The sequence below is a fragment of the Oncorhynchus keta genome, chromosome 30, assembly GCF_023373465.1.
Source record: "Oncorhynchus keta strain PuntledgeMale-10-30-2019 chromosome 30, Oket_V2, whole genome shotgun sequence".
NCBI lineage: Eukaryota > Metazoa > Chordata > Actinopteri > Salmoniformes > Salmonidae > Oncorhynchus > Oncorhynchus keta.
Genome location: NC_068450.1, coordinates 22,751,864 through 22,779,861, shown reverse-complemented (window position 1 = coordinate 22,779,861; position 27,998 = coordinate 22,751,864). Strand labels below are relative to the sequence as shown.

The 27,998-nt window shown below is 42.8% G+C and overlaps 2 protein-coding genes across 5 annotated transcripts; one reads left to right on the top strand and one right to left on the bottom strand.

Annotated features, from left to right (window-relative positions):
- The first annotated feature begins 41 nt into the window (after positions 1–41).
- On the top strand, positions 42–7,608 carry ptcd3 (pentatricopeptide repeat domain 3). Of its 2 annotated transcripts, none has more exons than XM_035744028.2 (24): positions 42–197; positions 418–470; positions 594–633; positions 723–768; positions 860–928; positions 1,026–1,130; positions 1,220–1,343; positions 1,486–1,589; positions 2,134–2,213; positions 2,313–2,400; positions 2,491–2,551; positions 2,764–2,846; positions 2,971–3,115; positions 3,220–3,270; positions 4,896–4,985; positions 5,106–5,134; positions 5,224–5,330; positions 5,451–5,529; positions 5,621–5,711; positions 6,513–6,598; positions 6,693–6,841; positions 6,932–6,973; positions 7,061–7,184; positions 7,303–7,608. In XM_035744028.2, the coding sequence occupies exons 1-24, from the start codon at positions 109–111 to the stop codon at positions 7,333–7,335; spliced, it is 1,968 nt and encodes a 655-aa protein (XP_035599921.1). In that variant the 5' UTR covers positions 42–108; the 3' UTR covers positions 7,336–7,608. The 2 variants fall into 2 exon arrangements, with proteins under 2 accessions (XP_035599921.1, XP_035599920.1); XM_035744027.2 differs by having other exon boundaries at positions 7,061–7,219.
- immt (inner membrane protein, mitochondrial (mitofilin)) lies at positions 7,606–26,705 on the bottom strand. 3 transcript variants are annotated; one of them, XM_035744025.2, is made up of 14 exons: positions 26,350–26,705; positions 25,446–25,519; positions 24,996–25,182; positions 24,668–24,812; positions 23,506–23,628; positions 21,427–21,540; positions 20,992–21,125; positions 18,715–18,818; positions 11,160–11,295; positions 10,048–10,177; positions 9,519–9,739; positions 9,209–9,340; positions 8,848–8,977; positions 7,606–8,773 (listed from the first exon to the last, which is right to left on the bottom strand). In XM_035744025.2, the coding sequence occupies exons 1-14, from the start codon at positions 26,389–26,391 to the stop codon at positions 8,166–8,168; spliced, it is 2,280 nt and encodes a 759-aa protein (XP_035599918.1). In that variant the 5' UTR covers positions 26,392–26,705; the 3' UTR covers positions 7,606–8,165. The 3 variants fall into 3 exon arrangements, with proteins under 3 accessions (XP_035599918.1, XP_035599917.1, XP_035599919.1); XM_035744024.2 differs by having other exon boundaries at positions 9,519–9,742; positions 26,350–26,703; XM_035744026.2 differs by lacking the exon at positions 23,506–23,628 and having other exon boundaries at positions 9,519–9,742.
- Positions 26,706–27,998: the final 1,293 nt, after the last annotated feature.

Here is a 27,998-nt window from a genome sequence, read left to right as displayed (position 1 = left end):
ACCTAATCAATCACATAATAATATCCGTTGGTGGGTGTTACTGCAGCTCCCCCCTATGAACACTTAAATCGTAATTCCTTACCATGAGCCTCCGGGGTTGTTTCCAAAATGGCGGCCCCCGGTAAACACGTAGGGCATTACATTTACAAGAATGGTCGCTTTCTTCTAAGTAATTTTGAACAATTCTGTTTTCGGAGGTACGTTTTACTTTACGCTGGCATTGCAGTGACAGCTGTTAATGTATTGGTTGTGTGTTTGTTCCGGTGACTGACAAGACAGATCATTATAATTTGCTTTGTCAATGAGATGAGGTCACATAAGTAACTGCTAGCTTGCTGTCAATGCACAACCGAACTATTTTCATGAACCTGATTCTAAATGTGTTTATATGATTGATTAATGCATCATTAATTTCAGGAACTTTGGATGGAGTGTAGTCGTTTGTCAACAAAATGCATCAACTGAAAGAGGTACATTTAAATCCAATGAATGGCACCCAGTAAAGTATCTCAAGCACAAAGAGACAGACCAGGATCATGTACTTCGTAGATGGTGTTAATTGTAGAATCCTTATTTTTCTAAATATATTATAGAGTCTGCAGAGGCAATTGTCAGTCCCAAAAAGAAAACGTGGTATGTTGTATTCAATTTATTTGAAATTACTCAAGACCGAGTTACCAATTTGATATTGTGACGAATAATAACCATTCTTGCTCTGACAGGAGCAAATGGGCTGTGCTGGAGGCTCTTGCATCCACTGTCAACAGGGTAAGAAGTCTGCATTGCATTTCCATGTATATTTTGACAGAAGTAGTAGTAGGCCATGATAGCCTAAACAATGCACAATCATCATTTTCAGGACCCCACTGCACCACATTACATGTTCCAGGATGATCCTTATCTTACTCCAAGGACGTCTGCAGAGTTTGTAAGTAATGGACAGGAGTTATTTGGAACTGTGCTGCTTCTTTTTAGCCAGTTTGCACTGATGTTTTTTTTGTCTTCTATTTTTTTGTCCTCTACAGAAATTATACTCCCTCTCCCAGGAGTCTGGCAGAATGGCAGCTAACCACATTGTCAACAAAAACCCGAAGTTCTTCCAGAAAGACTTTGCTGAACCACATATTCCAGTAAGTTTGGTTCTAGTGTGTTATTTTGAATGAGGAAATCTGCACGATGATAGATAGGTAATTGAGACTGCTGTGTGTATGTCCTACAGTGCTTAATGCCAGAGACCATGGAGCTGTGTATTGAGGAAGTGAGTGAGGCAGCGCTGCTGGAGCGCATCATGCTGAGGAAGGTGAAGGCTGCAGTAGACATGTACGATCAGCTGCTACAGGCAGGTAAGTCACCCACATTTCTATTAATTGTCATGTATTATTTACAGAGTACAATTGACATTGGGGGTGTATTAGGGGGGGGGTTCAATAAGACTGTGATTAGAAATGTTTGTTTGGCAAGTGTCTGCCTGTTCTCTCTATGCAGGCACCACCGTGTCTCCTGATGCTTCTAATGACCTGCTGGACCTTATTTGTCTCTATGGAGATCGTGACCCTGTGCAAGATGACAAGCCAGAGGCAGAAGATGTGGTAGGATATTATTTATGTGGCCTCTACTTGTTTATACTTTATTTTTTTTGCCCCTTTTTCTCCACAATTTCGTGGTATCCAATTGGTAGTTAGTCTTGTCTCGTCGCTGCAACTCCCGTACGGACTCGGCAGAGGCGAAGGTCGAGAGCCGTGCGTCCTCCAAAACCCAACCAAGCCGCACTGCTTCTTGAAACAATGCCCACTTAACCCGGAAGCCAGCCGCACCAATGTGTCGGAGTAAAAACCTGGCGATCGTGTCAGTATGCACTGCACCTGGTTTGCCACAGGAGTTGCTAGTGCTGGATGGGACAAGGACATCCCTGCCGGCCTAACCCGGACGACGCTGGGCCAATCGTGCACCGCCCCATTGGTCTCCCGGCCGCAGCCGGCTGCGACAGAGCCTGGACTCGAACCCAGAATCTCTAGTGGCATAGCCTTAGACCACTGTGCCACTCGGGAGGCACTGTTGTTTATACTTTATAGCTAGTTCTTCTGTTACAGCTCAGTGTTGTTTACCTCTGGACCTCTGTTGGTTTTCCCTCAGGCTCAGGAGGTGCAGGAGGAGGGCAGGAGGAGGAAAGGGAGGCTGCGGAGAGCCTCCGACTTAGTGAGGATAGTTTGGAGGTGAGTTGTTTGAGTGGCGTTACGTTTAGAGAGAAAACGTTGCAAGTAATGCCTTTAATGACATGCACTACCCTATAAACATATCACCCCGTCATGCAGGGAGAACAACAATGCAGAGAGGATCTTTAACCTTCTTCCAGAACGTGACACACGAGCATACTCGGCTTTGATCAGAGGCATGGTGAAGGTGCGTCAGATGTTGAATTGGACAATGTTTTCTACACAGTCGGTTTGTTTCTAAGGTGTTTCTGATTACATGTGTGCATTAAATCCCCAGTATGGAGCTCATGTGAAGGCATTCAATACATACACAGACATGCTGAACAACAGACTGACTGGTGAGTATATTTACAAAGACAACATGCCAAACAATACAACTTTATTGTCCATGCGAACAACTGAATGTATCTTCCTACTCTCATTATTCAATGAGAGAGAGAGAGAAACACTCTCTCTTTGTCTGCCATGATGGATGGCATTTACAATTCTGATTACTGATGATAATACTTCACGTGTGAATTGGAACATTTCTTGTCGATACCACCTCCAGCGGATGTCCACACCTTCAATGCTCTGATCTCTGCGGCACCAGAAGTCCGGGAGAGGTACACTGAGAAATGGGACCTGATTGTTGTAAGTGTATAGGAAGCAACTTACACTGTTGAACCTTTTCCTGTTGTCTAAGGACTGCCCTGTTTTTATGTCAATCTCATATCTTTCTCCTTTTTTTTCCTTCTCCTCCTTCCTGGGTTCTTAGGACTTACTAAATCAGATGAATGAGCAGAAGGTGAAGCCCAATCTGCTGACGTTTAATGCTTTGCTGAAGGCCCTTCGTCGCTGTGGCTCCTTAGCCAGGGCTCAGTCTCTGCACACGCTCAGTGAGATGAAGGCTATGGGCATTGGTGAGTAGGAAAATGCATCACTGACAGTAACACTCCTGAAGGAAATGAATGTCAGTATATGTGACTTATAGCAGTGTCCTAACAGATGATTTATTTTCTTTTAGCACCCAGTTTGGCTTCTTTTGACCATGTTCTGGGCATTTTCTACAAAGCAGGTGAATACCTACAGTACCAGTCAAAAGTTTGGACACTTATTCATTCAAGGGTTTTTCTTTATTTTTACTATTTTCTACATTGTAGAATAATAGTGAAGACATCACAACTATGAAATAACACATATGTAATCATGTGGTAACCACAAAAATATTAAACAAATCAAAACATATTTTAGATTCTTCAAAGTAGCCACCCTTTGCCTTGACAGCTTTGCACACTTTTGGCATTCTCTCAACCAGCTTCATGAGGAATGCTTTTCCAACAGTCTTGAAGGAGTTCCCACATATGCTGAGCACTTGTTGGTTACTTTTCCTTCTCTCTGTGATCCAACTCATCCCTAACCATCTAAATTGGGTTGTGGTCAGGTGATTGTGGAGGCCGGGTCATCGGATGCAGCACTCCATCAGTCTCCTTGGTCATATAGCCCTTACACAGCCTGGAGGTGTGTTTTGAGTCATTATCCTGTTGAAAAACAAATGATAGTCTCACTAAGTGCAAACCAGATGGGATGGTGTATCGCTGCAGAATACTGGGGTAGCTATGCTGGTTAAATGTGCCTTGAATTCTGAATAAATCACAGACAGTGTCACCAGCAAAGCACCATCACACCACTTCCTCAATGCTTCACGGTGGGAACCACACATGCAGAGATCATCCGATCACCTATTCTGCGTCTCACAAAGACACAGCGGTTAGAACCAAAAATCTCAGATTTGGATTCATCAGACCACATAATAGATTTCCACCAGTCTTATGTCCATTGCTCATGCTTTTTTGCCCAAGCAAGTCTCTTCTTACAGGTGTCCTTCAGTAGTGGTTTCTTTGCAGCAATTCGACCATGAAGGCCTGATTCACGCAGTCTCCCCTGAACAGTTAATGTAGATGGGTCTGTTACTTGAACTCTGTGAAGCATTTATTTGGGCTGCAATCAGAGGTGCAGTTAATTGGCCATTTCTGAGGCTGGAAACTCGAATGAACTTATCCTCTGCAGCAGAGGTAACTCAGGGTCTTCCTTTCTTGGGGCGGTCCTCATGAGAGCCAGTTTCGTCATAGCGCTTGATGGTTTTTGCGACTGCACTTGAAGAAACTTTCAAAGTTCTTGAAATGTCCATATTGATTGATTTATTTGAGCTGTTCTTGCCATAATATGGACTTGATATTTTACCAAGTAGGGCTATCTTCTGTATACCACCCCTTCCTTGTCACAACACAACTGATTGGCTCAAATGCATTAAGAAGGAAAGAAATTCCTCAAATTAACTTTTAACAAGGCACACCTGTTAATTGAAATGCATTCCCGGTGACTACCTCATGACGCTGGTTGAGAGAATGCCAAGATGCAAAGCTGTCATCATGGCAAGGGGTGGCTACTTTGAATAATCTCATAAAATATATTTTGGTTTGTTTAACACATGATTCCATATGTGTTATTTCATAGTTTTGATGTCTTCACTATTATTGTAGAATGTAGAAATAGTCTAAAGAAAATCCTTGAATGAGTAGGTATTGTAGATATTTTGTCTTGATTTCTATTAAACAGTTTCTTGATTGGTTTGAGGTGATATGTTAGGGGGAGAGTGGTTCCATGTTTCTGTTACTATCTTTTTCTCTCGGTTCTGTCTAGCGTCTCCTTCCCAAGGGCAGACTGATATCCTACAGGAAGTGATGACTGAGGTGGCAGGAAGGGCATTCGTTGCTCAGGATCCAGATGATGGTATTGCCTGTAGCATTTCGATCTTAAAGGCTGATAGTAGAGGTCCATACATCAATAACTTAATTGACCAAGTGATTCATGCCATTTTGAATGTAGCTTTGACTTTATTTTCCCTCCCAGTAAACTTTTTCTCCAGTGCCATGAGAATTGTAAGTAGTCTAGAATACATCTATATATGTTTTTGAATATTTTAGCATGTTTGTGGTGACTGTTTAAGACCTGATGTCTCTGTTCCCAGTGTCTGGATACCAAGGACATTGAGGCAGCTTACAAGGTGCATGACCTGCTCAGTGTGGGAGAGAACTGGAGGATGCTGGGAGATTCCTTCCAACAGAGTATCTATTAGTGAGTAAACCTTCTAAAAAACGCTTGCAAATCCACATCGGAGAATAGCATTTCTTCACCTTATTTCTGGTGGTTTTGCGCCAATACACTGTCACCTCTGACCTCTTGTTGTTTGTTCAGTGGCAGAATGTTCAACCTGCTCTGCATGATGGAACACATAGATGTGGTGCTGAAGTGGTACAAAGAACTGATTCCTTCTGTAAGCACTGACATGGCAACATTGACATGTACATTTTATTCATACTCACATTCATTCTAAGACTAATGTTCTGAACTTTTTTGGTCCATAGCTCTATTACCCCAATCCACAAGGAATGAGAGATCTGCTCCAGGCACTGGACACTGATAACAGATTGGACATGATCCCACAGATATGGAAAGGTGGGTTGGAAGTAAATGTACTGCCTGATTCATTAACTAGGTTTCCATCCAATTGGTAACAGATTTTCATGCAAATATTCCAGAATCTCCATAAAGAACATTTTCCCACCAGTGGTATGTTTCCACCAAATGGACTAAAAATCAGTTTGTGATAACGTAGAGCAAACAAAATATACATTTTTACGTACCGAATAAAAGTTCAACGTGTTTCCAATACTTTTGTCACCACTGTTGCGTTACATAGCAAATGTGCTCTACCCAACGGCTCGTTGATAGTGCGGGTAGACTGGTCTACATGAGATTATTTACATTTCTCAAATGGCAGTCAAGCATCATGTCACCAGAATAGGACCCTCGATATTTTTTGGAAAGGAGCATCAAGATCACACTGCACTTTCACCACCCTGTGAAGTTCATCATTTACTTCATCTGTAGCCTAATAAACTGCATAGTTTCCAGAGTCGTAGTGGGAGGACCACACACCATGTCATCGTGTGCCTCCAAATTTACTTAGATATGTTATTCTATCAATATTTGCCCAAAGCTGTTTCCACTGGCATTTCTTGCATAATTAATTTGAACTGAGAAAGACCACAATTGTCTTCATTCATTAAAGTACGCCGAAACTTCTTGTTGCTGTCGTGATTAAAAATATACGATATGACTTCACTCATACTGTGGATGGAAACATGTTTATAGTAGAGGAATGAAAAAGACAAAACAATAACCAACATGTGGATTGTCTGACATAAGCCGTTTGGAATCAACCTCTGCTTTGGTTTTCCCCCCACCCCACTCCAGACATCCGACGGATGGGGCATGACAACAAGTCTGATTTAGTGGATGAGCTGCTGTCACTCATGGCCAGGGACAAGCACAGCCCTGAGGTGAGGCAGACACCTAGCTAGAAAATAAACTTTTTACAGTAAAGTAAATGGTAGTCTATTCTACATTCTGACTGATCTATTGGGATTCATGCAGATCCAGGAGTCTTTTGCAGTGTGTGCGCTGGATGTTAAGAGCCTGTATGAGCAGGGGCAAGGAGCCAGGATGGCGCTGGAGTGGACAGCCACTGCCATGACCAACATAACCTCTGTCCTACTGGCAGCCCAGAAGAAGCAGCAGGCATGGTGAGTAGACCTGGACACAGAAGCCACAGAGTACTTAAGTTGGAGCCAATTGACATGAAACATTCAGTATTTTAATCCTTTTAAATCTAGGGATATGTTGAAGCTCTTCAAGACGAAAAACAGAGTTCCATCGTAAGTCTATTTTACATAGTATTCACTTACTGTTTACATTATATAGGCACCCTAGTTCTGACCCATCTATTAACTGTACTCTTGTAGTGAGGAGCTGATGGAGGAGTTCCTGGCCAGCATCAAGAGCAGCAACGACCCTCGGCACGCCATGGAGCTGGTACAGATCTCAGCTAGCTTCTGTCTCCCCAGCACCCCCAAACTGGCTGAGAGGGTACTGCAGGCGTTTGAGCTCTCTGAAGAACAGAAGTATGACTACGTAGTCGATTTTGTGTGTTAGCAACTCTTTTTGGCACCAGATGTCTTATGTCCTTGTTCCCTTTCCCATGTAGGTCTATTCTGTCCGAGCTGGAGGTCTCAACTGAAGTCAGCGAGTGATGTGAAGTCTTATACAGAATCCAGGACTTAATCTACAGGTTGAGCCAAACCTGACATCAATACCATTCTGAATGGCCACACTAGAGGTTGAAATGCAAAATATGAATTGAACAGTAACATTTAGCTAACACCAGTACTACAATTAATTCATTGTAAATGCAGAGACTGTGCTTTTGAAGCTAAGCCATTAGCTAGAAAGTGTGTGAAAATTGTGATTAAGTGTACAACAGACCACAGATTAATAAATATGTACCAACTCACGCAACAGCCTAAATTTATTGATATCCAATATTAACAGGGAGGAAATAGCATGACAATTGATTCTGCACAACATGATCAAATTGAACAAAGCAAGAAACACATTGTGAGCTGAAATGGTGAAAGAGGCTAGTGAGAGACAACTTACAGGACCACGGTTCCAGCTATCTAAACCAGTGGTTCCCAACTCCAGTCCCTTCAACAGTACACATTTTGTTGTAGCCCCAGACAAACTCACCTGATTCAACTTGTCAAGCTTTCAGGTGAGTGTCTGGGGTTACTGGAGTTGGGAACCACTGACGTAAACAGCACACCCAGTGAGGGATCTCATCCATTACACCTGCATCAAACGCATTAGTACTACTCAGTAAGTCATTTTCTTGTAGATGCTTGGGAAGGTTCTAAAGAAAGGGCATGTTTTAATACATTTCTGGGATACACCCATCAGTGGTATAGTGGTGCTTCAAAAAGATTTCCTCTATTCATAAATTAACTCCTCATGGAGAGGGCAGAGCTTGCTGTTGATGCAGATGGGGACACTCCCATGACCTGGACTCAGCTAAGGCGCCATGGTAGTGCCCAACCCCACTGCATTGGCGTATGCAGACAGGAGGCTGACCACCTGTTTCGTTTCTAGTGTGAGCCGGGCCTCTTTGAGCCAGTCCTGAGCCACCCTGCGCGACTCACCCTTCAGCTGGTTGACAAGCTTGGCGGCCAACTCCAGGTCTCCATGCTCCAGGCTGTAGGCAGCGTAGGAGAGCAGCTTGAATGTGTCGAGATCTTCGGCAGACAGCTTGGCGGGGGGAGCCTCCTGTGCCTTCTCAAAGAGCAGCATGGCCTGCAGGTAGGATAGGAAGTACTGGTAGAGGCTGTTGCGGGTCTCGTCAATCAGGGCCACACGGCGGGCCAGCTGGCGGATGGCGTAGAAGCGGGCGCGGAGAGAGGCCTCGCTGTAGACGCCTCGGCTGAGTGATTCTGAGGGCAAGGCAGTGGCCAGGGCCTGGGCAAACTCATCCTCGGCACAGCTCTCCTTGATCGCCTGCACGGCGCCCTCTAGGGGCTCGGTGGGGTCGTTTAGGGCAGCAGTCTTCAGAGTGTAGTTCAGAGCCTCCACTGAGAGCCACAGCTGATGGGCCTTACGGGCCTCCTCCTCTGCTATAACATGACCTGTAGGGTAACATGACTACACTTTAGTATCTCGTACAGAACCCACCACAAAAGCGTGTGTCTGTCTCACTCACTGTCAATGGCCTCCTCCATGCCCTTGAGCCTGGCGTAAGCTGCACTCATGTCCAGGGTGAAGCTGTCCAGTTGGTCCTGTGTCAGACGACGGTACTCTGTCTCCTTCTCCATCAACGAGCTGTTCAGGATCTGGAGACAATTAAAATCATGTTCATTCAGTATGATTTTAAGGGTTCTTAATGTTTGCATTGTTAAATATTAACAGGAAGTAGTTCAGCTGTAGCAGTGACAAGCACTCAAAACAATGAATAAACTGGTTTGTTGGATGGCTAAACTTATCTCCTGGATTTCAATATGAAGGATGTTTGATAGGCTGTGGTTATGTGTCACAGATGGGATGTTTAATATGGATATACTTGCCTCCTCTGCCTCGGAGCGCAGTTCCTGCTCCTGCACCTTGAGGACGTCACGCAGGTGGTCTGTGTGTGCTGCAGCCTGCCTACGCAGCTGGGTCCGCATCTCTGCTTCCATCACCTCCCGAGTCTCCTCTACCTGGTGATGGACACAGATGGGTCTCATTCTACTCGTGTGTCCAACAGAGCATACATTTAGCTAGATTTCCTTTCCTCGCACAGTAGGTTGTAGCAAAGTCCAGCCATCAAAACAGATGAAGGCTTCCCTGTAACAAGGCAAAGACCTTAGACAAATAAAGAAAGGCCCTTGAGCTAACCTTCTTCTCCTGCTCCAGACGCATCTGTTCTCGGTTGTGTTCCAGGGCGGTGGAGATGGCCACCTCCAGGGCCTTCTTGTCCTCCAGCTTCTGCTGCTCTAGGGCAGAGTCGATGTGGATCTGCTCCCTCACCCTCTGCTCAGCCAGCTCTCGGTTCAGCTGGTCAATGCGTCGGTGGGCATGAGCAATCAGGGAGTTGAGGTCATCTTGAGTCAGCTTCCCTGCTGGGAGACGGCCGAGGCCAGTCCGTGAATTTAAGAGCCGATTTATCCTGTGCCCCCCTCTCTCCATGGTTCTATGGCCTAAACCAGTTATATTTCCTTGCATCCTCTCATCTCAAAACTCGAGGGTGGGGGGCTTGAACCTTCTCCAATATGGTTGACAAGGAGAAGAAGAGTCGCAGAAAGACTAACTGAACCTAAGCATGTTATTGATGCTGTGCAAAGTTTTTCAAAGGCTTACTGCAAAGCCGAACTGTTAAAATGTGGGTGGGTAATGGGAGTAAGATGTAGGGGTGAAGCTGACTTACTGAGTCCCTTCCAGTTGGCCTGGATCTCTGGAGTGATGCTGTTCAGCTCCTTCTGGAACTGGGCCTTGGCCTCGTTCACCAGCTCGCTGTACTGGGACACAATCTTAGCCTCAGACTGGGCTGTCTGGACCTGCAGTAACGATGCACCATGATAGGTTAAACAGACATCTAACCAGAAAGACAAGTATGCAGAGTATGACGTAAGAGAGACAGTATTGATCATTCCATGTATGTGTCCAAAATAACACCCTATTCTTCAAGTAGTGCACTACATTTGACGCGAGTGGTGCACTAATATATATACACACACACAACAAAAAGATAAAAGCAACCATTTCAAAGATTTTACTGAGTTACAGCTCATAGAAGGACAGCCACTGGGGAGCCAGGCCCAGCCACTGGGGAGCCAGGCCCAGCCACTGGGGAGCCAGGCCCAGCCACTGGGGAGCCAGGCCCAGCCACTGGGGAGCCAGGCCCAGCCACTGAGAATGAGTTTTTCCCCACAAAAGGACTTTACGAAAGAGAGAAATACTCCTTAGCAGCCCCCCCCGACGATCCCACAGGTGACCAAGCCAGATGTGGCGGTCCTGGGCTGGTGTTGTTACATGTGGTCTGTAGTTGTGAGGCCGGCTGGACGTACTGCCAAATTCTATAAAAACGACATTGGGTGATGGCTTATGGTAGAGAAAGTAACATTCAATTCGCTGGCAACAGCTCTGGTGGAAATTCCTGCAGTCAGCATGTAAATTGCACTCTCCCTCAAAACTTGCGGCTTTGTGTTATGCGATAAAACTGCACATAGTGGTCTTGTCTCCAGCACAAGGTGCACCTGTGTAATGATCATGCTGTTTCATTAGCTTATTGATATGCCACACCTGTCAGGTAGATGGATTATCTTGGCAAAGGAGAAATGCTCACTAACAGGGATGTAAACGAATTTGTACACAAAATATGAGAAATAAGCTTTTTGTGGTTATGGAACGGGGATCTTTGATTCGATCTATTGAAAAAAATGGGAACAACACTTTCATGTTGCGTTAACTCTTTTTCAGCATATGAAATAGGTTGGAATGCAACCCATGTGTTAACAGTGTAAAACAGGGCCAGTTTACCCTGGTCACCACGCTGTCCAGATCTACCACCATGCTGTGAAGGTTCTCCTCTGCAGCGAGGATAGATGGCCGGGCTGCAGCAATCTTTAAGTGCTTGGCTCCATCGATCACTCCTCTCAGCTTGTCCAGCTCAGCCCTAAACACCAGAGATGCAGAATTAATCCCTCTTGCACAAAGCCAAACATAGAAAGCACAGAGTCATTGATCCTTTAAAAGTTAGTTTTCTGTTGTATAATTTTATAAAATAATATATACAGTACTGCAATAGTTTAAGGCAGGTGTGAAAAAAAATGGTGTAAAGAATGCTTTCAAAAATAAACATGTTAATAGATTATATTTATCAATTAACAAAATGCAAAGTGAGTTACCAGAAGAAAAATCAACATCAAAATCAATATTATTTTGTGTGACCACTTTTTGCCTTAAAACAGCATGAATTCTTCTAGGAACACTTGCACAGTTTGAAGAAACTAAGCAGGTAGGTTGGCCCAAACATATTGGCAGCCTCAGGTGCTTCTCTCTCTCTCTCTTCTAATCCCAGACAGACTCGATGTTGAGATCAGGGCTTTGTGGGGGCCATATACCATCACTTCCAGGACTTGTTCTTCTTTACACTGAAGATACAGCGAAAGTCATTAAGAACTGTTTGGGGTCGTTGTCATGCTGCAGAATAATTTTGGGGCAAATCAGATGCCTCCCTGATGGTATTGCATGATGGATACGTATCTGCCTGTACTTCTCAGCATTGAGGAGACCATTAATTCTGACCAAATCTTCAACTCCATTTTCAGAAATGCAGCCCCAAACCTGCAAGGAACCTCCACCATCCTTCACTGTTGATGGCAGACCCTCATTCGTGTACCACTGTCCAGCCCGTCGGCAAACAAGCTGCCTTCTGCTACAGCCAAATATTTGACTCATCAGTCCAGGGCACCTGCTGCCATTTTTCTGCACCCCAGTTCCTGTGTTTTCATGCATAGTTGAGTTGCTTGGCCTTGTTTCCACATCGGAGGAATGGATTTTTGTCCGCAAGTCTTCCATGAAGGTCACTTCTGACCAGACTTCTCCGGACAGTAGATGGGTATACCAGGCTCTCTCTTTGCAGTTGGTAATCAAGCCCACTACTGTTGTGTAGTCTGCAAACTTGATGATTGAGTTGGAGGCGTGCATGGCCACGCAGTTGTGGGTGAAAAGGAAGTACAGGAGGGGACTGAGCACACACCCTTGTGGGGCCCCAGAGTTGAGGGTTAGCAAAGTGGAGGTGTTGTTTCCTACAGTCACTACTGGGGGCGGCCCGTCAGACCAGGACCCAGTTGCACAGAGCGGGGTTGAGACTAGAGGTCGACCGATAATGATTTTTCAACGCCGATGCCGATTATTGGGGGACAAAAAAAAGCCGATACCGATTAAAATCGGCCGATTTTGAAAATGGCTTTGTAATAATGACAATTACAACAATACTGAATGAACACTTATTTTAACTTAATATTATACATCAATAAAATCAATTTAGCCTCAAATAAATAATGAAACATGTCCAATTTGGTTTAAATAAAGCAAAAACAAAGTGTTGGAGAAGTAAAAAGTGCAATATGTGCCATGTAAGAAAGCTAACGTTTAAGTTCCTTGCTCAGAATATGAAAGCTGGTGGGTCCTTTTAACACGAGTCTTCAATATTCCCAGGTAAGAAGTTTTAGGTTGTAGTTATTATAGGAATTATAGGACTATTTCTCTCTATACCATTTGTATTTCATATACCTTTGACTATTGGATGTTCTTATAGGCACTATAGTATTGCCAGTGTAACAGTATAGCTTCCGTCCCTCTCCTCGCCTCTAACCTGGGCTCGAACCAGGAACACAGACAACAGCCACCCTCGAAGCAGCATTACCCATAGCTCCACAAAAGCCGTGGCCCTTGCAGAGCAAGGGGAACAACTACTCCAAGTCTCAGAGCGAGTGACGTTTGAAACGCTATTAGCGCGCATGCCTCTAACTAGCTAGCCATTTCACATCACATCATTACACCAGCTTCATCTCGGGAGTTGATAGGCTTGAAGTCATAAACAGCAGAGCTGCTGGCAAAACGCATGAAAGTTCCATTTGAATGAATGCTTATGAGCCTGTTGGTGCCTACCGTCGCTCAGTCAGACTGCTCTATCAAATCATATACTTAATTATAACACACAGAAATGCGAGCCGTAGGTCATTAATATGGTCAAATCTGGAAACTATCATCTTGAAAACAAGACTTTTATTCTTTCGGTGAAAGACGGAACCGTTCCGTACTTTATCTAACGGGTGGCATTAATCAGTCTAAATATTCCTGTTACATTGCACAACCTTCAATGTTATGTCATAATTACATAAAATTCTGGCAAATTAGTTCGCAATGAGCCATGCTGCCCAAACTGTTGCATATACCCCGACTCTGCGTGCAATGAACGAAAGAGAAGTGACAATTTCACCTGGTTAATATTGCCTGCTAACCTGGATTTCTTTTAGCTAATTATTTTGGTTTAAAAATATATACTTCTGTGTATTGATTTTAAGAAAGGCATTGGTGTTTATGGTTAGGTACACGTTGGAGCAACGAGTCCTTTCTCGCGAATGCGCACTGCATTGACTATATGCAACGCAGGACACGCTAGATTAACTATTAATATCAACCATGTGTAGTTACAACTAGTGATTATGATGGATTAAGTTTAATGCTAGCAATTTACCTTGGCTTCTTACTGCATTCGAGAAACAGGTGGGCTCCTCGTGAGGCAGGTGGTTAGAGCGTTGGACTAGTTAACCCTAAGGTTGCGAGATTGAATCCCTGGGCTGACAAGGTAAACATCTGTCGTTCTGCCCCTGAACAAGGCAGTTAACCTCTTGAACCTCTGGGGGCAGTATTTCATTTTTGGATGAAAAAATATCTTGTTTAAAACGGGAACATTTGTCACGAAAAGATGCTCGACTATGCATATAATTGACAGCTTTGGAAAGAAAACACTCTGACGTTTCCAAAACTGCGAAGATATGGTCTGTGAGTGCCACAGAAATAATGCTACAGGCGAAACCAAGATGAAATATCATACAGGAAGTGAGACAGATTTGAGGAGCTGTGTTCGAATGTCTCCTTATATGGCTGTGAATGCGCAAGGAATGAGCATACACTTTGTCTTTTCCTCAAGGTGTTTGCAGCATTGTGACGTATTTGTAGGCATATCATTGGAAAATTGACCATAAGAGACTACATTTACCAGGTGTCAGCTCGGTGTCCTCCGTCGAAACTATTGCGTAATCTCCAGGTGCGTGCATTGTTCCATTTTGAACAGGTGCGTGCATTGTTCCATTTTGAACAGAGGAGAAACCAAACTGCCACGAGTGACTTATCATCGAAAAGATATGTGAAAACACCTTGAGGATTGATTCTAAACAACGCTTGCCATGTTTCTGTCGATATTATGGAGTTAATTTGGAAAAAAGTTTGGTGTTGTAATGACTCAATTTTCATTTTTTTCTTAGCCAAACGTGATGAACAAAACAGAGCGATTTCTCCTACACAAATAATCTTTTTGGAAAAAAATGAACATTTGCTATCTAACTGAGAGTCTCCTCATTGAAAACATCCAAAGTTCTTCAAAAGGTAAATTATTTTATTTGAATGCTTTTCTTGTTTTTGTGAAAATGTTGCCTGCTGAAAGCTAGGCTTAATGCTATGCTAGCTATCAATACTCTTACACAAATGCTTGTGTAGCTATGGTTGAAAAGCATATTTTGAAAATCTGAGATGACAGTGTCGTTAACAAAAGGCTAAGCTTGTGAGTGAATATATTTCTTTAATTTCATTTGCGATTTTCATGAATAGTTAACGTTGCGTTATGGTAATGAGCTTGAGGCTATGATTACGCTCCCGGATACGGGATTGCTCGACGCAAGAATTTAACTGACTTGCCTAATTAAATAAAGATATTTTTTTAAAGGAAAGGCAAAATTACCAATTGTTATGAAAACTTGAAATCGGCCGACCTCTAGTTGAGACCCAGGGCCTCCAGCTTGATGATGAGCTTGGAGGGTACTATGGTGTTGAATGCTGAGCTGTAGTCGAACAGCATTCTTACATAAGTATTCCTTTTGTCCAGATGAGATTGGGCAGTGTGATGGCAATTGCGTCGCCTGTGAACCTGTTGGGGCGGTATGCAAACTGAAGTGGATCTAGGGTGGCCGGTAAGGTGGAGGTGATATGATCCTTGACTAGTCTCTCAAAGCACTTCATGATGACAGAAGTGAGTGCTACAGGGCGGTAGTCATTTAGTTCAGTTATCTTCACCCTCTTGAAGCATGTAGGGACAGGGAGCGATTGAATATGTCCGTAAACACACCAGCCAGCTGGTCTGCGCATGCTCTGAGGACGCGGCTAGGGATGCCGTCTGGGCCAGCAGCCTTGTGAGGGTTAATGTTTAAAATATTTTACTCACGTCGGTCACGGAGATGGATATGGGGGTGTCGCAGTCCTTGTTAGTGGACCGTGACGGTGGTACTGTATTATCCTCAAAGTGGGCAAAGAAGGTGTTTAGTTTGTTCGGAAGCGTGACGTCAGTGTCCATGACGTGGCTGGTTTTCTTTTTGTAGTCTGATTTCCTGTAGACCATGCTACATGCGACTCGTGTTGAAGCAGTTTGTCACGCTTGGTCATAGTATTTTGTGTTTTCGTTATATATTTGGTCAGGCCAGGGTGTGACATGGGTTTATTTTGTTGTGTTTCGTATTGGGGTTTTGTAGGCATTGGGATTGTGGCTGATTAGGGGTGTGTCTAGCATAGGCTTGGCTGCCTGAGGCGGTTCTCAATCAGAGTCAGGTGATTCTCGTTGTCTCTTGGTTCGTGAACCATATTTAGGTAGCCTGGGTTTCACTGTGTATTTTGTGGGTGATTGTTCCTGTCTCTGTGTAGTTGTTCACCAGACAGGCTGTATAGGTTCTCGTTCCATTTGTTGTTTTGTATTTTTATAGTTATTTCATGTATTCGCTATTCGTCATTAAAGAACATGAGTAACCACCACGCTGCATTTTGGTCCGACTCTCCTTCAACAAACGAACGGCGTTACACCGTTGAATTGCGATTCCACGTTGTCCCTGTACTGGCATTTCACTTGATTGATTGCCGCGGAGGGCATAAATACACTTTATATTCAGCCATATTTCCGGACCTCTTTCCATGGTTAAATGCAGTTCGTGCTTTGCGCGAATGCCGCCATCCATCCACGGTTTCTGGATAGGGTAGGTTTTAATAGTCACAGTGGGTACATCGTCTCCAATGCACTTCTTTATAATCTCACTCACCAAGTCAGCATATAGGTCGATGTTGTTCTCCGAGGCTGAACGGAACATATTCAATTTCGCGTGATCAAAACAATCTTGAAGTGTGGATTCCGATTGGTCAGACGTAGAATGGTTCGAGTCACAGGTACATCCTGTTTGAGTTTCTGCCTACAAGACGGTAGGAGCAAGATGGAGTCGTGGTCGGAATTGCCGAAGGTATGGCCTTGTATGCATCGCGGAAGCTTGAGTAGCAGTAATCGAGTGCATTACCCCTTCGCGTAGTGCAATCAATATGCTGATAGAATTTAGGTAGCCTTGTTCTCACATTTGCTTTGTTAAAATCCCCAGCTACAATAAATGCATTCTCAGGATATATGGTTTCCAGTTTACATAGAGTCAAGTGAAGTTCCTTGAGGACCATCTTGGTATCTGCTTGAGGGGGAATGTACACAGCTGTGACTATAACTAACAAGAATTCTTGGTTGGTAAAATGGCCAAGATTTGATCGTAAGGAATTCCAGGTCGGGTGAGGACTTCAGTTCCTGTATGTTACGATTACACCATTAATCATTAAGCATACACCCCCGCCCTGCCTCCTCACAGAGAGGTGTTTATCTCTGTCGGCGCTATGCATGGCGAAGCCCGGTGGCTGAACCTATTCCGACAACATATCCCAAGAGATCCATGTTTCCGTGAAACAGAGAATGTTACAATCTGATGTCTCTCTGGAAGCAAACCTGTGCTCCAATTTAATCTACCTTGTTGTCAAGAGATAGGACATTGGCGAGTAGTACACTTGGGAAGTAGTACACTTGGGAGAGGTGGGCGATGTGCACGTCTACGGCGCCTGACCAGGAGACCACGCCGTCTGCGGTGCCTTTTTGTGTCGGCTTCTGGAATTAGATCCATTGTCCTGGGTGGTGGTACAAAGAAGATCCGCTTCGGGAAAGTTGTATTCCTGGTCATAATGTTGGTAAATCGACGTTGCTCTTATATCCAAATTTTACACCATAATTTGCAAATAAATTCATTAAAAATCCTACAATGTGATTCCCCCCTCATTGTCTGTCATAGTTGAAGTGTACCTATGATGAAAATTACAGGCCTCTCATCATCTTTTTAAGTGGGAGAACTTGCACAATTGGTGGCTGACTAAATACTTTTTTGCCCCACTGTATACCGGTACCCCAGCACATAAGACTCCATACCCCTTGTGTTTAGCCTCGCTCGTTATTTTACTGCTGCCGTTTAAATATTTGTTACTTTTATTCTCTACTTAAATAAGTTCAGGGGAAAAAAAGTGGTAAAGGATTGTTGGTTAGGGGCTTGTAAGCAAGCATTACACTGTAAAGTCTACATCTGTTGTATTCGGCACATGTGACAAATACAATTTGATTTGAAATATGCGGATTAAAATACATTTATATTGCAATACTTCTGACAGCCAACTTTCTAACTCCGCCCATAATTTAAGGACTTTATAGCATTCCCAAAAGGCATGGACTACAGAGTCATTGTTAGTCATTGTAATGTTCAATCTGGATAAGTAAATGTAAGTGGTGCGACACATCTGATTAATAAACCTAGATTCATTTAAACCATGCTGGTGCAACTCTTAGATTTTTTTTGTGGTCCACTGTAGATCACGAGTTATGCTTTTTCTTATTGCCATCATTTAATTTTTTCCACCTGCATGTTTTATCCTGAGATTTTAGGTTATCCTGAAAATATTTTTAGGGGGCATTGACTTTTCAATATTGGTCAGGTACAGCAGGAGATCTGCTAATACATTTAGTTTATATTTACTAATACCTGTTACGTTTGGTTCGGTCTAATTATTTCTGCAAGCGGTTCAATTGCCAAGAAGGGGGAGAGGGGACATTCTTTCTTGTGCCCATTCCTAAAGCAATTTCAGCAGAAAATGCATCATGTGTGTATATTTTTTCTTTAGGACAGTTATATATTTTTATACAATTCATTTCAGCTGGAAAGTTGAAAGCTTCCAAAGTTTTGAATAGGAAAATCCATTAAAGCCGGTTGAAAGCCTTTTCGGCATCAACAACCATTATTGAGATACATCTCTTGTTTTTTTAACTATAAGTTCATTTTAGTGAGCATAAAATAGTAAATACACCACTTCAAACTTTAATATCACCAAATGTATTATCAAATCGGCTGAAACAAAATAAAGTAGTGTATAGTAGTGACCACAACATAATGTTAATAAATTATCAAGCGGCTCTTACTTGGCCTTGAGGACGGCTGCTCCAGCCTCGTCTACTGATCGGCTGCGTTCACTCAGTGCATCTTCCAGGACTCTCCACTGGGTAGACTTCTTATCAGGGGGTGCCTAAAAAAAAACAAATTCACATCATGAATGATTCACAATACAAATGTTTGGATTAGGGCTGGGCAATATATTTAATTATTAAAATCACATTTATGCACATCCATATCAGGTATATTATATAGAAATAGCCATATTACAAAAGGCTGCAATATTCACTCTGCATATCTTTCCAAACATGATGCAGAGCGTAAAAAAATAATGCTGCTTTCAAATAAACAAACATACGTGTTCTGTATGATAACGTTTGTTCTTAGGGGTAGCCCCCTTTTAAATTTTCACATAAAATGAGACACCCAAATCTAACTGCCTGTAGCTCAGTCCCTTGATGCAAGGATATGCATATTTTTGGTATCATTTGAAAGAAAACACTGAAGTCTGTGGAAATGTGAATGAGGTAGAATATAACACAATAGATCTGGTAGAAGAAAAACATTTCTCTTCTTTTTCTACCACCATCTTTGAAATGCAACAGAAAGGTCCCAAATCTAGCCATCACCCTGCTTCTAATTCTGATGGTGTCAACAAGATGGCAGCAGTGTATGTGCAAAGTTTCAGACGGATAACTTGAAGAATGAGCAAACTACATGACATTTAGTGTGAAGTCACCCAGGTACATTTGGGCAAATCGTGAAGGAGACATTTACATAACATTTTTCTGCAAGAATATCGTCAAATCTGTATACTTGGACTTTGAATTAGCTTTTCCAGTATTAGTAGACATATTTTAAGTTCAACATTTGCCAAACATCCAGTTTTCATAACTCTTCATATTCTTATAATTCTTGTCCAAAAGGAAAAGGCTCACTGTCGCACAAGGTTAGCAGCTACATTTAGCCACAGATACAGGGTTTCCGGATACTCCCGTAAAGCCCAACTCATTGGCTATCTAGCTAGCTTAGTTTGTCAAATATGCACCAATCGGGTTCAAAGTTAGTCGATCAAGTGAACACCGGCAGCGTCATCAGCGTGCCATGAAAGCGTTGCTCTCTGACCAAATGTGGTGTTCTATAGGATATACTACACCCCTAATGATATAGTGAAGTCTGGTTACGTTCTAGGATCTCTGAGGAATGCATACAAATGTGAACGGTTTGAAACAACAATTAGGGTAAGATTTTCATAGATTCCTTTCTTAGAAAATTGAACGAGTGGAAATACAAAAATGATCGTGCATGCTATATGGACCTTTTTAGGATATGAAAAATGATTTAATCTAACAAAACGTCATGTTCTCTCTGGGACCCTTTGGATGACAAATTAGAGCAAGATTTGAGAAGTACACATTTCACCTTCAGATGTGAATTTATCAAACCTATTGTGGCAAAAAAATGGTTTTGTTGTTAGCGCTCCTCAAACAATAACATGGCATTTTTTTATAGCCATGATAGCTACTGTAAAATAGTCAGTGCAGTTATATTAACAAGAATTTAAGCTTTCAGCCGATATAAGATACTTATATGTACCGACGTGTGTTGTTTTTCTAAAATCTACGATCGAGACAAGGCACTGCATGATTTACAACCGTCCCGTTGACGGGACGCAGATCCCTAAAGATTTATTATCTTATTCTCTGAAAATAGGAGGTGCGAGTTGTGGTGGTCCAGATCGACTGCAGCATCTCATTTGTGCAATGCCCCATTCAGATAGGGACTGGGGAGGCATGTTGGGATGGAAAATAACTCATCCCTGCAGCATTCTCTCTTTGTCATGCCCAACAGCACTATATTCCAAGAGTTCACCCAAGCGTTTTGCAACATTGCAACTCATATCGGTTTTGCAAAATGTGAAAAAATATAATTGCAATATGATATTTTGCCTATATCGCGCAGCGCTATTTTAATGTAATGAAAAACTGCTAGACTTGAAAAGCTAGCAGAACTCCCTTTTCACACTTGAGAATATGTTCACCCCCCTCACCTCAGCCCCCTCCCTTGCCTCCGATGGCTAACAAAAAACATCTACAAAGGATTTGGATTTCATTTGGGCATCACAACAGTTTGGGTTATACTTTTTCAGAATGTGTACCCTTGTCCCTTCCTCTCCTCAGACACTGAGGCCTTCTTCAGTTTCATGGTCACAAAACAAACATTCGCAACAGAACGTGAATACGAGGCTAAAATCTTGAAAAATCTCGCCAGTTTTTTTTTATTTTTAAGATATGTCCCTTCCTCACCTCAGCCTCCATGGCCTCCCTTAGTTGGCGGGTGTGCTGGGCAATGGCCTGCAGAGCTGCCTCCTGAGCACCAATGGCCTGCAGGGTCACCTTGGCTGTGCTGCCCAGAGCATCCTCCAGATTGGATGACAGAGCTGCAACAGTACACACACACACACACACACACACACACACACACAGCCTTGTTACCTTGTTTGTCAATCATGATGCCATATAAGCAATCCCCATGTCAAACCTGCACTCCATAATGTAACAAGACCATGCATCAATGGCAATCTGCTGAAAATAACCATGCGTCCACTGTACTCATTGACTCATGTATTGCATTTGTCTTCATTGTACGTAATGTTTAAGCCAGAGTAAATGCATGTTGTTACGGTGTATCAGGCTCCACAACTCATAGCAAAAGGTGACAGGGAAAGATGAGACACCTACATGTCAGGAGGTCCTGCTCAGCCTTATCCTGCTCAGCAAGACGGGCAGCCACTTCACCCTCAGGACGCTCCTTCACTGCAGGCTCATGTTCACACTCAGTACATTTGGCTGCCGCTAGGGGAATACAGAACACACTCCGTACATTTTGCTCTGCAGACAAAATCATGGCCACAAAAACACATGCCCTACATTCCATTCACACATACATGTAGCGCTTACCTGCTACTACAGATTACACTGTACAGTCGTGGCCAAAAGTTGAGAATGACAAATATTAATTTTTACAAAGTCTGCTGCCTCAGTTTGTATGATAGCAATTTGCATATACTCCAGAATGTTATGAAGAGTGATCAGATGAATTGCAATTAATTGCAAAGTCCCTCTTTGCCATGCAAATGAACTGAATCCCCAAAAAACATTTCCACTGCATTTCTGCCACACCACAAGGACCAGCTGACATGTCAGTGATTCTCTCGTTAACATAGGTGTGAGTGTTGACGAGGACAAGGCTGGACATCACTCGGTCATGCTGATTGAGTTCAAATAACAGACAAAGCTTCAAAAGGAGGGTGGTGCTTAGAATCATTGTTCTTCCTCTGTCAACCATGGTTACCTGCAAGGAAACACGTGCCGTCATCATTGCTTTGCACAAAAAGGCCTTCACAGGCAAGGATATTGCTGCCAGTAAGATTGCACCTAAATCAGCCATTTATCGGATCATCAAGAACTTAAATTCTTGCTCAGGAATGGCAGCAGGCATGTGCATCTGCACGCACAGTGAGGCAAAGACCTTTGGAGGATGGCCTGGTGTCAAGAAGGGCAGCAAAGAAGCCACTTCTTTCCAGGAAAAACATCAGGGACTGACTGATATTCTGCAAAAGATACAGGAATTGGACTGCGGAGGACTGGGGTTAAGTCATTTTCTCTGATGAATCCCCTTTCCGATTGTTTTGGGCATCTGGAAAAAAGCTTGTCCGGAGAAGACAAAATTAGCGCTACCATCAGTCATGTCAACAGTAAAGCATCCTGAGAGCATTCATGTGTGGGGTTGCTTCTCAGCCAAGGGAGTGGCCTCACTCACAGTTTTGCCTAAGAACACAGCCATGAATAAAGAATGATACCAACACATCCCGAGAGCAACTTCTCCCAACCATCCAGGAACAGTTTGGTGACGAACAATGCATTTTCCAGCATGATGGAGCACCTTGCCATAATGCAAAAGTGATAAATAACTAAGTGGCTCGGGGAACAAAACATCAATATTTTATGTCCATGGCCAGGAAACTCCCCAGACCTTAATCCCATTGAGAACTTGTGGTCAATCCTCAAGAGGCAGGTGGATAAACAAAAACCCACAAATTCTGACAAACTCCAAGCTTTGATTATGCAATAATGTGTTGCCATCAGTCAGAATGTGGCCCAGAAGTTAATTGACAGCATGCCAGGGCAGTTTGCAGAGGTCTTGAAAAAGAATGGTCAACCCCTCAAATATTGACTCTTTGCATCAACTTCATGTAATTGTCAATACAAGCCTTTGACACTTATGAAATGCTTGTAATTATACTTCAGTATGCCATAGTAACATCTCTAAAAATATCTAAAGACACTAAGGCAGCAGACTTTGTGAAAATTAATGTTTGTGTAATTCTCAAAACTTTTGGCCACGGCTGTAGTATGGCATGAACAGGTATAGTAAAATACCCACTAACATGAACAACTCACTCATTCACAGCATATAACCTCTAAATACAACAAATTGCAGAGTAATACAGATACATATCATATGCATTACAAGCTAGTGAAATCTAGGATTAAGGGTTTTGTGAGGGGTAGTGATTAGTTTAGGGGCTAGAAGAGGACAGCATGAAGAGTCTTTATGCAGAGGTGTACAGTAAACAGAGGTGAAAGGGTGAGATGGCAAATAAAATCACCAGGAGAATAATGAACAGGAAAGAAAAACAAGTATTAGAGAAGAGCAGGCATAGAGCATGGAGCCATGCACCCTAGGACCCCCTATATTAGTGAAAGAGAGAGCGCCATGCACCCATGCAGGGGAGGCTGTATCCACCCGGTTCTGACCTGCCGGGACCCCCTTGAGGGCGGCTGGGGGAGGCACAGCCTCTGCCTCGTGGGTTCCAGGGGCTGGCACAGAGGGCACCTCGCCGATGGCTGAAAGGATTTGTGCCACTTGAGCAGAAGCTTCTGCAACAACACAGTGGAGCTCAACATCAGTGGACTGACTGGTCTTCTTGGCAAGGCCATGTTATGGTAACCAACAGGACATATGGAACTGGCACACAAGAACACAGCAGCAATACTGACTCATAGCATAGCTGTAGATAAGAAGGCAAAACTCTAAAGTAACACAGGCAAGATACCCATTATCTCACTCCAGTGATTTACACTGACAGACGAGATCGGTCACCTGATCGTCAACCGGTCTTCTCAAAGCCCACAGCAGACATGTGACCTGCATCACATTCCTCTACTTCAGTACTGAAGACTCATTAAGTTGAGATGATAGGAACTGAGTATTTCAACAGTCACGTCCTTCACTGGTTTGATGGGATCCCAATTTTATCAACACCACAGACAGACTCAAGGCCCTTAAACAAAAAATAGTTAACCTAGCTAAATAACATTGAAAGTTTTGCAGAGGTCTCATGACCACCTTGGTAAAGCCATCAGCTAATTAGGAAACTTGCCACATGTCAAGATATTGAACAATTAGCTAAGAAAGAAAATCATGAGTAAATGAAGGACTTTATCCAAAAAGATACCCATTTGAGGGGAAAACTAAGATTATATAATCACATAAATAGTTCTAAAGGCATAAAATACCATGTGATTATGCACTGTTCAGTGATTTAGAGGATGACTCTGCTAACCTGAAAAGTGTAATCATGCATCGATTGATAGCAAGAAAACTTAACAGTTCAAGTCCATTTGTATTTGTAAGAACAATGAAGTAAACCATCCCAAGTACACAACACAATTTCAGCAGATCATTTCAGTTCAACAACGGAGAGAAGACATGGGTTTGTTGTGAAAAATTTGATTCCAGAAGCATGCAACGTCTAATGGATGATATTCCCATTAAGCACCTGATCCCTCTTAATTGAATAGTCTTAAAAACAATGGTGTGCAAACATTCTTAGTACTTGACTCACAAGATAATATTTTTTCAACACCTCAGAGAGCATGAAGTACATCAGCTCTCTCAAGCACAGCTGTAACTCACCCTCTAGGGTCTCCTGAGGTGCTGGAGCAGGGGGTCCCTCAGCATCTGGCTGCTCTGCTTTCTTCTCAACCTCTTTGGCCTTTGGATGCTTCGAGTCTTTCCACACTTCAGACATGGAGGAAATCTGAACAGGTTCAACCTTTCTCTTCAGGACAGTAATAGAATAATAGTGTCAGGGAAGATTGAATTGAATGTGAACATCTGTACGTGGTTATTTTGTTAGATGAGCTAGCTTGTGTTTGACAACAAACTAAGTCAAATTTAATGACACGAATGACAAACTATGACTCCTCAAAATGTGCTCTAGAACACGGGTTGTTTGACTTACTGGTTTATTTATAACAGGTGGAGGTGCTGCTGGGCCGAGAGCCAGTCCAAACAGTTGATCTGAGTATGGTATGGATTTCTCAACATTGGCCCTGAATTTGGGATCCCAATTGGCATATAGAATTGTGCCACCAACTCCTCCACCCACAGTGAAGACACTGGCAGCTACAATCTTTCCTGCAGAAGACCTGCAAGTACAGTCAGATGTAAGATATTCAAAACACACAAGAAAGCAAACAAAGCAGCTGCCATTCAGAATGATAAAAGGGAATATCACATTGATAATGGCTTTAGTGCTTGTGTGCAGCTTTAGGGTAACTTACTCCATCTCTTAGATTTATTTACAAGCAAGGGTCAAGGACAGCTACCTTAGCTGATCTATCAATTAACATAAACAGCTCAATGCAGCATTTGGCCACTTAAGTAACTCAGCAGGAGGCAAGTCACCTACCCTGAGCCTCCTGAAGTGTAGCTACGACATTGCTGGAGGGGGTGAAGGGGGACACCATTCCCACACAGGCATTTCTATGGAAAGGAGAAGATCAGCATACACATGCACTATCCACAGGAGCACCACGTGTCTATTATGGGACCTATTAAAATAGGATACCTGACAAGAAAAGCTCATTAATCAGTTATTACATGTGTGCAATGGAAACATTTCCACAAACAAAAGCTACTTTCTTCAGGTCATTCTATGAACTAAGAATTTGCCAAGGTCATGTCCCCTTGATATGAATGTGCATTTGTCCTTTCTTTTTCAAGTAGCTAGTTGAAATTAAACGGATTGTGCTAGGAAATAGTAGCAGAGACCGCATTTCCCCTACACATTAGATACTTGAAAGTGTAGAAAAACAACTTGACTACAACATTTGCGTTATCACACATGTCCACAACATTAATACAAAAATGGATCATACAAAAACCGAGCCCCGCCTCCAATTCTACGGTGTGCATTGGTGCGCGCTCGTGTCACTCGAGTCTTTTTTATTCGGAAGGCAGTGCAGTCAATCAATAGAAATACGCCTCTTTCCACTACGTAATTACGTGATTTGCATTAAATTACAAGATTTGCGTCAAGTTACGTTCAGTAGCCTAAGTTTAGCGCAGCTTTCTTTCAATGAAGGCATTTAACATTACACTTTATGTTATGGCATTGAATTCCCACCTTTCCGTACACTATATGTTGTGAGGAGAGGTCGTAAAACATGTCTGAAGACGTAAACTGTTTATTTCTCCCAACAACAAGCACAGTGGTGTAGGCCCTGTCTCTGGGTCACTGAATGACCGCTCGGCTAGCATAGCTAGCAGGCTAGCTAGCTAGATGTTCCATTTAGAACACAGTGATTACTTACCCGCGCTGCAGAATTTGCCCCTTTCAAGCAGACACGCAGCATTGTTGTTGGTACTCCCTTTCTTCGTTATTTATGACAAACTGTTTCAATTCAGCAAAGCATGATAAAAACTGTCAATCTCAAGCATTAAAACACACGAGATACTTCCAAACACCGTTTCGCCGAGGGTGACACACAGTCGAAAGGGTGCGCATGCGCAATGGGTACGGTCATAGAGCTAGATAGAGGCCCAATTTTTATATCTGTGTCATTATGGCGTACGTGACAGCCCGGGCAGCACCATTGAAGTTAACCTCAATAGGAATCCCCACCCAGTTGACTACTCTGACTCCTGTAAAATGGCGGAAGCTTGTTTGGAAGCCCTCAATGGCGTTGCTCATGCTAAAATGGCCTTTTGGCCACTAGAGGCCTCTATTATTCTCTACGAGTACGCCCAACTGCGAAAAGAAAGCATTACGTCACGGATTCATAGCTCTTTCGTTTAAAGCTGAAGAACACATCAATATATATGCATCATATTTTTGGTTACCATTGGAACAAATATTTCACTTTTTTTTTTTTTTTTTTTGATTGCAAAGGCATATAAAGCAATGTATGACGCGTTCATAATGAGCCCTTTCCCACAAAAAATCTATGGTGTTGCAAAAGCTGTCAACATTTCGGGCTCCTGAGTGGTGCAGCGGTCTAAGGAACTACATCGCAGAGCTAGAGGTGTCACGCGGTCAGGGTATGAGGGGTTTGGCCGGAGTAGGCCATTATTGTAAAATAATAATACTTCGCAAGTCGCCTAGTTAAATAAAGTGTAATATTTATTTAAAAAAATCCCTATCATACTTGAAAAACAGAACTAGTGACATTGCAACAAATTATCTTTGGCAGAGGAATGTCGCGTTCAAAAACACTGGGAACTCGGAAATCTCTAACTTCCGACTTCAGTGCGTTCAAAAAATCTGGGAACTCGGAAAAAACAAGCTCCGACTGGGAAAATCAACCGCAATTCCAAATCGGAAACTCAGGCATCTTTCCAGATTTACGGACCTGAAGATCACTGACGTCATGAGTTTATTTTTTTTCTCCGAATTCGAAGTTGTCTTGATTGCAGCATTACTCCGCCAAAATGTCCTGGTGAGATAAGCAATTTCGTTATATGGATGCATATGAGTGTCGAATGCCATACTTATTTGATCGCACGTGGCATTCAGGTGTTTTGCCGAAAAATCTCTCCCCTACTCTTCACTCCGTTGACAGTTTAGCCTACATTTCACTGATCTTAGTAGCAGAAAGCATTTTTTCCAAAGCAGCTGTCAATGATTCCGTTAGGCTGCGTTTCATTTCTTTTTATGTCTGTTTGATCGAGGAGGAGACACTAGTTAGTAATGTCGGCATTTTTCGATTTGTTTAAAGTGTATTAATCTATAAATAAATATCTTTGCCAAAATTCGTCATCTCTCCCATGTCTTATTCGACAAGTCTGAAATGTGTATTGCTTGACTACATTTTACTCCCTCCTATAAGTTTAATATAACACACATACATTAATTATTAATTTCGGTTGCCTACGTGAAGTTTGTTCTATAGAAAGTACTTGACGCGTGATAAAATTAAGGAAATTAGAAGAGGGAAGGAGATTTCCGCAAGGCCATTTTCTT